The following is a 12,478-nucleotide window of genomic DNA, read 5'->3' on the forward strand; positions in this document are numbered from 1 at the left end:
TCTGATGATTTGCACAAATTAACAGAAAGGCAGTTACAGAAGCTTCTGGCCAGTCATTTAAGGCCAGTGAATCTCGGCCTAGGTTCTTTTCTCTCTGACCATTGGGGCATCTACTTTCTCCTGGAACTTGAGTGGGGATGGTACCCAGACCACGGTCTCTGAAGCCATCTCATGGCCTCCAATCCTACAGAGCTGAAACTCACATGTGCCGTGCACCCTTCTCAGCCACCAGCACTACATCCTGCCCCAACACACAGTCCATCAAAATGTGTTTCCTGAGACCTCCACACGCCAAGCCCCATAGTAGGCACAGAAGATAGATGTGCCCGCTGGAGCTTTCGGCCCCCACAGCCCCGACTTCCAATTTGAAAAACATGATTAATTTGGGGGGAATACCAACCTAGAAGTAATTAGAGGGGATATTTTAGAAAGATTCTAAGTAAACCACCTTTCTGGTCCCTTCCAACCCCACCCCCGTCCTCTTGATTTCTCTCTAAGGCAAGCATTTATTAGTTTGATTTCAACACACACACTTGTACCTGTGATTACTATATAATGTCTGTTTACTTTTTTAAATGAAAATGAATTTAAATTAATCTTGTTTTGTGAATTTCAAGGCACCCCCTGAGATAAATGAAGACACTCCAGGGTGTCATCAAACCAATTCTGGGAATCATTGCTCTAAAAAGTAGAGAAGCAAGCTCATTAAACCTTCAAGGAGCCAGTGGGGAGAAACGTATATAGATATACAGAGAGAGCGCACAGTAAAGAGGGTTTTATATGTAGATTATTCACTTACACACACACACACACACACACACACACACACACACACACACACCATACATACATAAGAAAGATGATGCATCTAAATGTGCTTATCTTTAGGAGAGTTGTCCGTTGTAAGCTTAGCATCAGTGCATCTCATCATGAAGGTCTCTGCACCACAGAGGAGATGCTGGGAGCAGTATTTCCAAAAGAGAGAAGCAGCCATCCTTTTCCAGAGATAGGCAAATGCATAAGCGGATGAGCGGTTCAAAACAGCGTCCAGGTGAATCTCTTGAGACTCCCCCCATTAGCGCCACAGACTGAGATAACTAGCGGGAACTTTCCAGAAGTTCTTGGGCTTTCTAGTGGAGTGGCTTCCAGGCAAGGTCTTTTGAGAGCCTCTCACTTAGATGTCACAGGCTAAGGTCACCTGGGACCTTTGCTACTGCAGCCCATCTAACAGGTGTGTCAGCCTCTCATGTCTTGTGTCACTTTCCTTCATCCTTGGAAAACATAGAGCGTCTTCTCTTTGAACACTAACTGATATAAATAAGTAATAGGTAATCATTTTTTCTTTTTGTGTATATATAAATGCTTTTATAATGAAAATATAGTACTTGTATAATAAAGCAATACATTAAAATGTCTTAAATATATAATGTATTAAATGTTTTGACTAGAGATGCCACAGAAGTTCAGAAGAGAGATATAAAACATCAAATGTAAGGGCACAGGGAAGGCTTCCAAGAGAGACCAACGTGTTCCAAACTGAATCTTGAGGGAGGTGAGGAGTTGCTTCAGGGTGAAGGTAAGAACGGGACAAGTAAAGGGAACAGCATGTGCAAAGGCACGTGAGAGAGCTCTGCTTCTGAGCATCCCAACGTTGTTCAGTGTGATGGGACACATTGCAGCAAAGGAATGAGGTGAGATGAGGCTGAAGAGAGAAGCCAGAGGCCTCATCCTGGAGGGCCCTTATGCTAGTCTGTAAGTGTTGGATTTTTTTTTCCCTTGAAGGCAATAAGGAGTTACTGAAGAACTGGGAAATAAGTTGTGCTCTATGAATGTCACCGTAGCTGCACAGAGGGGAAGTGTGTAGGGGCTGGAATAGTGGAGGCCAGTCCAGAGAGCCAGGGAGGTGATGAGTCCTAAGGAGATGCCAGAAGGATGGGATCTGGGAGGGAAGAAGTTCTGCTGGGGAGTTGAGGGGATGTGGCAGGAGGTGGTCCATGGCTTTGTCCCTCTTATTCCCAAACTGGAGGGAGGGTGGTGCACTTCAATTGAAGGATGATAAATCAGACAATTTCAGCCAAGCCTGGAACTTACTTTAAAGGTAGAGTGGAAAGTGACATTTCAAGAGTTCCTACAGAAAGGAAGTCTGGGAGCCAAGCCCTTCCTTGGAATAAAAGCAGGAAAGTCACAATGCACATCTAAGCGTAGTTTTCTTGGGTATCTTCCTAACCTGTAGGTGAAGCAATAGATTGTTCCAGCCAGGGACTGTTAGGTGTTTGTAATTGACCTCGGGCTTTTACTCGGGCCGGTTAGGCCTCTTTGAAGCCTCTCCTTTTACTAATTGGCTCCTCTGCCCAAGGACAGCCCTGCTCAGCCAAAGCATCTCAGCTCGAGAGGAGACACCGGGAGATGTCAGGCACCACCTCTTGTGACCAGGCTGTGTTGGAGGTGCTCCCGATGACTGTCAGGAAGAAGGGAAAACACAGCTGCAGGGCAAACCGGGCTCACAACAGGGCTTCTCAGGCACACGTGTGCGTGTGAACTACCTGGGATCGCACAGGACCGGGGCGGGGCCCGAGAGTCTGCATTTCTCACAAGCTCCCAGGTGGTGCTGAAGCTGCTCAGTTGTGGCTCATACTTTGGGAAGCACTGGCCTATAGGCAGTTGGAGGATGAGCCAGGAGGTTGGGGAGATGCTGAGAGGTACAGAAATTGACAATTGCTGTGCTCCATAGATTCACTGTATTTGTTCCATCTGCCCTGGAAAATGGACCTATGTGGTCTAGTTTGGAAGACTGGAAGACATAAAGGGGAAAGAGATAAGAAATAAGGCTGCACTTTAGATACCTCAAAGGTCTGGCATTGTAATAGCAAGAAGACCATATAAGAAAATTAAGTAAGTAAATAAGGCATCTCTATTAGTTTTCTATTGCTACGTAACCAATTGCTGCAAACTTAGTGGCTAAAAAAGATGCCCATTTAGTATCTGTAGGTCAGAATTCCAATTATGGGTGAGCTGGATCCTCTGCTCAGGGTCTCATCAGGCTGAAATTGAGATGCCAGCCAAGCTCCAACTCTCATCTGAGGCTTGGGGTCCTCCTCCAAGCACATTCATTTGGTAGAATTCACTTCCTTGCAGTTGTAGGACGAAGTCCCTGCTTTCTTATAGCTGTCAGCTGGGAATCACTCTCAGCTCCCAGGGGCCCCCTTGCCAAGTGGCCCCCTTTTGCTGTGTAACATAGCATAATCATGGGAGTGATACCCATTGTGGAAGGGAATGGGTCATTTGGGGCCATCTTGGAATTCTGCCAACCACAGCATCCTGTGACTAACACTTCACATTAGAGATACTTCAGCATACGTGTAATTTCTTCATTTACTCCCATCAGGCTCTAAATCATCCTGTGATGATGGTCGTAGCAGCAGTAGCTTCCATTTGTGAGCACCGCTTATGTGCTGGCTACTGGACATATGCTTGGCTTATTTAATCCTATCAATAATCCTTAATAGTCTGTATCATTATAGATATCTGTATTTGGTCCATGAGGAAAGGGAGACTTGGAAAGTTTCAGTAATTTGGTTGAGGTCACCGTTTAGTGACCCAGTAACATTTGATAGTGTGGACTGAGTCCTCGTCGAGACCAACTGAGTGACTCAACCAGCGAGTTTCCTCCACTAGAGGTGGGGAGGTCTCTAAAGTTCCTTCCAAATTTCACACTTAAACTGTGAAGACTGCAAAGCAAAGTTTGCAGTAATTTCTCCCTTTCGGATCCAAGGCAAAGCAAAGTTTGTAGCACCATGAATGGTACAAGTGAGAGAGTTCACCAAAACTATTTTCACTGCAAAGGTGTCTCTTACCTGAGTGCTCCCTCTTCTCTGGTTTTGCTTCCACCTGCCTTTGCTGAACAGCTTTGCCAAAACCAAAGCCTGGCCCCAACTCCGTCTCCATCTCCAACTTGCCTGGTCATAGCTTCCAAGGCACCACCACCCCCAACCTGCCAACATGAAGTCTCAATGTGCTCCTGGAATGGTCTAAAGGAAAAACATAATTTAAGTGCCATGAAGATGACAGAATTGTCAGAATACAAGAAATCAACTGGTAAATTTTAAGATATCAGTCATGGCATGTTCTGTAACAGTATACAGATCACAAATACAAAAAAGAAAAAAAAAAAGAGAGAGAGAGAGAGAGAGAAACAAGGAAAAGCTATCAGTGCCATCTTGTGGAAAGACCTATATTAAGATGTCCAAGGTAATCTGGCCACACCCCAGATCATAGCAAAGTCTCTACACTCAACACTGACGTGCACCCAATAGACAGCAGGATAGCTGCAGTATTTGTTTGTAGGCAATGGTGCTGATCGGGAGAGGGTCCATTCTGATTGCTTGCTTCCTGTGTCGTAGCCAGTTATTATGTAATTTGTGTATCATCCCTAACTATACAAATAGCATATAAAACCCTCATACCTCCGATACCATATACACACAAAACCCACACCCGCACTATTCTGCTTGGTTCCTCTAAACAGCATGGTTCTCCAAATGTGGAAAATTTGTATTGACCTATCACAACACCCCATCCCCAACCAACACACACACCATAGACCACAGTTGCTTATAGTGTAACCCTTCCTTTGGGGGGAAAAAAAAAACCTTAATTTTATTTCACTTCTTGAGTTTATTAGAAATTATTTCTCTTCTTTCCCTCTATCTAAATGGTCACATCTGTATTGGTTTCCTATTGCTACATAAGAAATTATCCCAAAATGTAATGGTTTAAAATAATAAATATTTATTATCTCATAGTTTCTGTGGGTAAGAAATTTAACTGAGGCTTAGCGGGGTGACTCTGGCTCAGGGAATCAGGTGATTCTGGCTCTAATAATGAGGTTATTGTCAAGATGTTGGGCAGGTCATCTAAGGTCTTAATGGGGCCAGAGGATCGACTTCCAAAATAGCTAGTTCCCCTCTGTGATGTTGGTAGGAAGCCGGAAACCTCAGTTCCTCACCACATGGATCCCTCATAAGACTCCTTGAGTGTCCTCACAACATGACAGTTGGTTTCTCCCACAGAAAGGCAAGGCACAAATCATAATATCTTTTATGACTGAACCAAAGAAGTCACATCATCATTTCCACAATATCCTATTGGATACAAAAACCGACCCTATCAATGAGGAAGAGGATTACACAAGACATGAGATGGTTCACTGGGGGGACATCTCTGAGGCTGGCTACTACAGTATCCCTTCTTAAACCCAATTTCCAGATCATCGACTCCCAGGTGTGAAATGTGTTTAGACAAAGGAAGATCAGAACATTTAAGATACTGAGAATTCTGCCTGCGGTCCAAGGGCCACCTAAACCCAAGCAATCCTTTGCCTTGGTGGGACACGGACCTACTTGGAGGAAGGAATTCTCTGACTCAGGCTTCCCCTCTAACTACCACTGTTGTCAAGCCCTCAGGGAACTGGGGCCTTAACGTGAAAGACAACTGGGTCAAAACGTTCTTATCAGCTGGGGGAAGGGGGAGCTAGGATGCCCTAAAACTGTTCTGTGGAGCTCCCAAAGACAGTTACTTCCAGTATTTCACAACAGACAGAGAACAAAATAGAAGAAGACCCTGTCTTCATAAGACTGTTCTGGTAGTTCCCAACTGAAGCTTATCTTTGCCCCCATTGACTTCATTTGTGCTTATTATTGTTTAAATTTTCCATATAGATTATCTGATTGTCTTTGATGAATAATTTAGTACTTCATATATGCTATGAGAACAATTACTTTTGAGTCTAAATCCCCCCAAGTATGTTGTAAATTCTTTGAAGTCAGGGAAATTAAGCTTATTACTCAGCCAACCATCATTGTCAACAGATTGTTCTCCAGGAATATGTCCCCCTCAACACAGTCACATACACATGTGATCAAATACATGCACATGATAGGAGCAGAACTCTACAAAAAACAAGGCTTATTTATCCTTTTTTACAATTAGACTTAGCCAGGATCATGCTGACATAGTCTTTGTCTCCATAAAAGCATAGACTATGAAACGTACACCTCAAGAAGATGCTACACAGCACTCAATTAGTCCTCAAACTCATGCAATTAAAAAGACACACACACACACCCCTCACCCCTGCAGGAAGAAAGATTTCCATCTTACCAGTCAAGAAGCTGCCCACTGCCTGAAGCCAATGAAGAACCATCACAGCCCTCCTCAAGTTCCTCCTTTCCTCTATAAAAGCAAGTCTCTCTCCTCTGTTCTCCAGGCTTGCATATGATTTGCCACAATTTGCTTGTCTGAAATTGCAGTTCTCTACTATTCTTTAATAAACTCATTTTGCTGGTTTAAGGGGAAAAAAAACACACAAACACACATTGTTTACATAGTCCTGGAGACTCACCTACACTCCCAGAAATGTACCTTCACAGTCCTGCCTATGCATTCTACTCACTGATTTTTTTTTCATCCATTTAAGCATTTTTGAGCACTGTATGTCAGGCTCCACGCTACATGTGCAAAATGCAAAGATGGGATGATGCCGTTTCGGCTCTGACACAAACAGGTAACCCCAATCCAATAAAGTAACTGCTATACTAGGAGCACGTATTTATACAAGGTGAGATGGGAGTACAGAAAGAGCCTACATCTCCCTGAAGATGGGGTAGCATTTTACAGAAGAGAAAGGAAAAGCAGCTCAGTGTGCCTGGGGGCTGGGGGCCGGGGGCCACGTGCAGGGGGCTGACATTGTTAAGTTGCAGGGATCCTGGTGAAGAAACCAGCTGAAAAGATTTTTCCTTTCGGGTTGAGGCTCACTGGGCCCAAAATAGAAAATTAAATAGTACCCTTGACAGCAGAACACAGCCCAAGGCAGGGACCCTGGGCCCTCCCCACCCAGGGTCTGTTGGAAGCCAGGGGCAGAGCATTGGAGGGGGAGGAATTCCTACAAAGGTGGGTTGATGGATGCACTTCTGCCCCTGTAGAGACCCACACCAGGGGCAGAATCACTCACTGTTGGGGGGTTCAGGAGAGAAAAGAATCTCTGTCTCCCCCAGAAATGTCTTCCCTCTGGAGAAGGTGGGTTTTGAGCTGAATCTCAGGGAGGCAAGGAAGGGGCCTTAGGGTGGTGGGTAGAGATGTGGGAAGTTCTTCCCTGACAAGTGGAGGGAGCAAAGAAAGACGAGCAAGGAGAAGGGACTGAGAAAAGTTCAACCTGAAAGGAGCAAATGCTGGAGCCTTTTCTCCAGGGGCCAGGCCACCAGAAACACTGGAGAGCAATGGATTGAGAGAAGTTGCTGGGAGGGAGAAGCAGGTGACTGGTGGCTGAGAGGCACAGCAGGGAAGCAAGGAAAGGAATCAACTGGGATGAGCTAGATAGACTGACAGGGAGTGGTGTGGGAAATGGGAGTGCAAACAGGAAGGGTTTAATCAGGGCTGTGATTGTAGGAAAGGGTAGATTTGGCAGCTCCCAGAAGCTGGGGAGAGGAGGTGGAGGCACTGCTTCAGAGCTGTCTGGGTAAATTGTCAGTGCATTTATTCCTCTTCATTTGCTGGAGCCAAATGTGTGTGTCATGGGTAGGTGGGGACAGAGGGAGGGAAATAACATCTTCATGGCTAAGTACCCTAGGCTTGGAATGAGAGAGACCTTGGCTCACAGCCCAGCTACTTACTAGCTGTGCGCGCTTGGCCAAGTTAACCAACTTCTCTAAGCCTCAGATTACTCATGTGCAAAAGGGATACAGAAATACCTTCCACATGTGGCTCTTCCAGAAAGCACCTGGCACAGGGCCTGGTACATAAGCAAATTCAACAAGGGTTAACAATTTTCATAATTATAATTAGTCTGCATCACTAGAAGCACATTGTTCAAATGAGGATATGAGCCAGTCACATCACAGCTAAGACACTGTGTTCAGATGCAGTTCCCCACCTTCCCCACCTTCTATGAAGGACACAGATAAGCACTCGCCTCCCCAGGGGTGGGTGACTCAAAGAACCTGGAAATCAGGAACTATGATGAGAAATTAAGAAATTCTGCAACTGTGTAACCCAGCTGAGGGGCTTGAGGATGGTTATGTAAAGAGGCGGTAACCTTCCGTGAGGCGGTAACCTTCCGTGTAACTTAGAATACAATACTGTTTTGTTAAAGACTCTGGAGTCAGGCTGCTTGGTTTCAAATCCCCGGCCATCAGTCATCTCATGGTCAAATTCCTGAAACTCTCTGGGGCTTCAGTTTTCTCATCTGTAAAACAGAGTTAATTAGATTACCTACCTCGTAAGATTATTATGGTAATTAAATAAGTTAATACATGTACTTAGAATAATACCTGGCACATAGTAAATGCTCAATTTGTTAGTTCTGTTGTTGTTGTTGTTGTTGTTGTTATTATTATTATTATTATTATTATTATATAATTACTATCCTGGGTAAAATTTCAGGGCCCCAGATGGCAGCAACATTTTTTTTTTTTTTGGTTTTTTTAAAATAATTCCAGCAGTGGAAAAATGAGAATAGTCCCCTGTAGAGTAGTGATTCCCGCTAACTGGACGAGTTCAAAAGGTCGCTTGTCAGAGTCATTGTAGAGGAGATTCCTCCTCCAAGGCGGATGTAGATTTGCCATCTCCTGGGCATCCATTGTGAAGAAAGACAAGGCCAGGCCCTCAGAGCAGCAGGGGCAGTTGGCCAGTGATGCAATAACTCCCACCGACCGCCAGGGAGCAGCAGAGTCCGACCCCGGGTTGCTTCATCCACAGAAAACAATTCTGAATTTCTTCTAGGTTTTCCTCCTTTGCTGTTTGCGTGGCCCACCAATCTCCATGCGCACCGCTGCAGTAATCCCGCCCATTATTGGCTATCCAACCAATCAACAAGTGTCCTGCTTGGGGCCGAGCGGGCGGCTCCTCTCAGTCACTCAGAGCCCGGAGTTCGGTGTTCCAGCCCCGCCCCTAGGCGGGTCGGCCAATCCCCTGCGGCGGAGCAGGACGTCACCGGGCTGTCCCCCCCGAGACCACGTGGTTCCAGGAGGTCCCTGTGCTAGTGCTAGGTAGGTGGAGGGTTACCCGGCCCCGGAAGCGGTGGGCGAAGCGGGAGGGGCCGGCCTCGCCCCCGGTACCCGTTGTCCTGTGCCCTTCCCCAGTCATGGGCGTGCAGCCCCCCAACTTCTCGTGGGTGCTCCCCGGCCGGCTCGCGGGGCTGGCGCTGCCCCGGCTCCCCGCCCACTACCAGTTCCTGCTGGACCATGGTGTCCGGCACCTGGTGTCACTGACGGAGCGGGGGCCCCCGCATAGCGACAGCTGCCCCGGTCTCACCCTGCACCGACTGCGCATCCCAGACTTCTGCCCGCCGGCCCCCGACCAGATCGACCGCTTCGTGCAGATAGTGGACGAGGCCAACGCCCGGGGAGAGGTCAGCAGGCGGGATATGTGCCTGGAGGGAGGGACCTGGAAGGGGTCAGCGGGGACACGGGCGGAGCCGGAGAGTTCAGGGCCGGGAATGACTTAGCTGGATTCGGAGAGAGATTGGAGGAAGACCATGGGCCCAGAAGAGTGCAACCAGGACTTAAAACGAAGGGGAGCGGAGCGGGGCGGTAAGGGGAAGGAGTGAAAAAGGGGCCCAGCAGTGTGAATTGGGCTCCAGGAGAGGGAAGGAAGAACCAGCTAATTTTATGAGTCAAGGAGAAAGGGTGGACAGACTTGGGAGAGATGGGGGTTGAACTCAGGGGCTATTGGGCAGCTGGGCAGTCTACAGGACAAGGCTCTGAGCAAATGGAGTGGAGCCACATATATAATTTTAGTTTCCAGCAACCACATTTTTAAAAGGTAAAAAAAAAAGCAGGAGAGATTCATTTTGATAATATAATTTAACCCAGTAAGTCCAAAATGTTATCAACATATAATGAATATAAAATTAATTCTTAACAGGATATGTTCATTCTTTTTTGTACTACGTCTTTAAAATCTGGTTACATTTTACATCACATATCAATTTGGACTAGCAGCATTTCAGGTACTCAGTAGCCACACATGGCCAGTGTCTTCTGCACTGGACAGCGCAGGCAGAGGGGGTTGTGTGAGGCAGACAAGAAGCCCAGAACTGGAAACCAGCTACTTAGAAGAAGGTGATTGGTGGCCTCTAAGCCACCAAGTATAGGACAGCCCTCCCTGATTTGGATGTCACTTCCTGCCCCTGAGAGCCTGAGGTTTTTGCAGAGTCCTGGTCCTAACCTAGAAGGAGCACCTACAGACAGGAGACTAGCCCAAGTAAGGAGCAGGAGAGTGTTGGGAGGGCGTCGGTCTCCACCCCATCCGGCTCCCACATTCACAGGCGGTGGGGGTGCACTGTTTCCTGGGCTTTGGCCGCACCGGCACCATGCTGGCTTGTTACCTGCTGAAGGAGCGGAAACTGGCTGCAGGAGACGCCATCGCTGAGATACGGCGCCTTCGACCTGGCTCCATCGAGACCTATGAGCAGGAGAAAGCGGTCTTCCAGTTCTACCAGAGAACTAAATAAGGGACCTCAGCATCCTTCTGCCAGGGCCCCGTTGCCCTGACCTGTGCATTAGATGGGGCCAGAGACTAAAAGTGGACTGAAAGTGCCAAGCCCTCCAGCACCCAGCTGGCTTAAGAGACTGAAGCGGCCCTTCCCTGCAGGCAGGTCCTGGTCGGAGGAATGGCTGGAGCTGCATTGATTTGAGGGCTGGGGGGCGTCCCTCTGCTGCTGCTTTGAATAAATAACTTAAGAAACAGCTCACGTTGCATAGCACTTGACAGTTTACAAAGCACTCCCAAACGTCCACTTATTTGAGCCTCACAAAAGCCCCATGATATAGAAAGGCAGAAGGGCCAGCCCTGTCCTTTGGATGAGATGGCTATGGTCATCACTTCTGGAAAGTGGAAGTATGGGCCAGGACTACAACACACATCTTCAGCCTCTTAAAGATGCTTAAGCTCTTTTTTTTTTTTTTAATTTTATTTCATCAGGTCTTTTTTTAGGGGGGAGAGGGGGAGGTAATTAAGTTTATTACATTTATTTATTTATTAACAGAGGTACTGGGGATTGAACCCAGGACCTCGTGCATGCTAAGCACACGCTCTACCACTGAGCTATACCCTCCCCCCTGATCTCATATATCTGCTCTTTGATGATATTTGATGTGTCTTCAGGGGAGCTGGTCAATGAAAAAGAAACAGATCCCCAGCAGCCCAGAGTCTGTGATGCTCACAGGCCAGGAGGGCCCCTGTGGACACAGCCCCTCACGCATGTCCCACACTTGGCATCCCTGTAGCCATCTCAAGACAGCGAAGGCCTGGATGCTGTGCTTGCTGGTGCCCACCATCTCCATCTCCCAGGGACTGGGTGCCTCCCCAAGCCTGGGGCTGCTCAGCTCACCCGTGACTTCCAGCCCATTATGCTTCCCCATGACCTCAGGCTGTGGAATCCCAGCACTGAGCCCCTCTGGGCTGTTATGTGGAGGATATTTGATGATTAAGTGAAGAGGTTCAGGGCTACAGATCTTGGCCGTGTATGTCAGATGTTCCCTTCACTCCTGCACTGGATCCCATCCTAGCGGCACCACCCCCTACCTGTGGCTTCGAGAGAGAAGATGAATGGGATAGTCCAGCCAAGTGGACTCTGCTATAATTCCTACCTGAATTCCTGTCCTCTCTTCAGCCATGGCAGGCCAGGCTGGATAAGGTAGAAACTCATCATGAAATGTGTGCTGAATGCCTGAGTGTACCAGGCTTTATTAGATGCAGGGGCTGTCCAGCTGAATGAGACATGATTCACAGCCTCCTGGAGGAGTCCAGCCATATGGAATAGGTACCGTGACAGGCGTGCATTCCGGATTCAGCAGAGGCAGAGTGGGGAGGCATGGGTTCTACTGTAGACCCCATCCTTTTTAGTGTAGACCACCACCAGGCCCAAGTTACCTGCTCCTCATCGCCATCTTCTCCCTTCCACTGCCACCTACCCAACTCAATCCTCAGGTGTATTAGCCAGAGTCTTACCAATCTGGGAGCAGATGGCTGTAAGATGCTCCCCCTTTTCCTCTGTCAGATCTGGGTAATCAGTTACTTCCCTCTGTTCCCTTGATTCCCACCCAGCCTACCCAGGTGGAGACATCTCCTAAAGAGAAGAACCCACAATTCCAGGCATTCAGGCTGCCACAGAGGTGTGAGAAATGGTGGGAGAGGAAGCACCAAAACCCAGACCCACCTCTCATCAAAATCTCCCCACCCTGCCCACCCACCTGCTCCTTCCACAACCCCACGACCTGCTCTGTTTCTTGATGCAAACCGCAGGGAATATGATTGTATGTGTGCGTACATGCAAGTGGTGGGGCAGGAAGAGTGTGAATGGCCCGTTCCCTGGATCCCTTCCCTCCACTTAGCAGGATGGGGACAGAGAGGTGGCAGGCTTGAAGCTGCAACCCAGAGTTCACATCTCTGCTCTGATCCCGACCTGCTGGAGTCACACAAC

At 47.7% G+C, this 12,478-nt stretch overlaps 1 protein-coding gene and 1 long non-coding RNA gene across 2 annotated transcripts; one reads left to right on the forward strand and one right to left on the reverse strand.

Moving 5' to 3' along the window:
* Positions 1-760: 760 nt before the first annotated feature.
* Positions 761-8,928, reverse strand: LOC105069504 (uncharacterized). Its single transcript, XR_835329.3, has 4 exons — positions 8,325-8,928; positions 6,160-8,239; positions 3,855-4,028; positions 761-2,791 (listed from the first exon to the last, which is right to left on the reverse strand). It is a non-coding gene; the product is annotated as an uncharacterized LOC105069504 (long non-coding RNA).
* Positions 8,929-9,136: 208 nt separating this feature from the next.
* On the forward strand, positions 9,137-10,742 carry DUSP23 (dual specificity phosphatase 23). The gene is made up of 2 exons (XM_010955620.3): positions 9,137-9,403; positions 10,322-10,742. The coding sequence occupies exons 1-2, from the start codon at positions 9,137-9,139 to the stop codon at positions 10,505-10,507; spliced, it is 453 nt and encodes a 150-aa protein (XP_010953922.2). The 3' UTR covers positions 10,508-10,742.
* The last annotated feature ends 1,736 nt before the right edge of the window (positions 10,743-12,478 follow it).

Source organism: Camelus bactrianus, chromosome 21, assembly GCF_048773025.1.
Source record: "Camelus bactrianus isolate YW-2024 breed Bactrian camel chromosome 21, ASM4877302v1, whole genome shotgun sequence".
NCBI classification, from domain to species: Eukaryota; Metazoa; Chordata; class Mammalia; order Artiodactyla; family Camelidae; genus Camelus; species Camelus bactrianus.

What these genes read in the sequence shown, in the direction of transcription:
- DUSP23 (XM_010955620.3), top strand. Translation starts at nt 9,137, where the DNA reads ATGGGCGTGCAGCCCCCCAACTTCTCGTGGGTGCTCCCCGGCCGGCTC. An exon ending in AGGCCAACGCCCGGGGAGAG is followed by an intron (nt 9,404 to 10,321) that starts GTCAGCAGGCGG and finishes CCACATTCACAG; the next exon opens with GCGGTGGGGGTGCACTGTTT.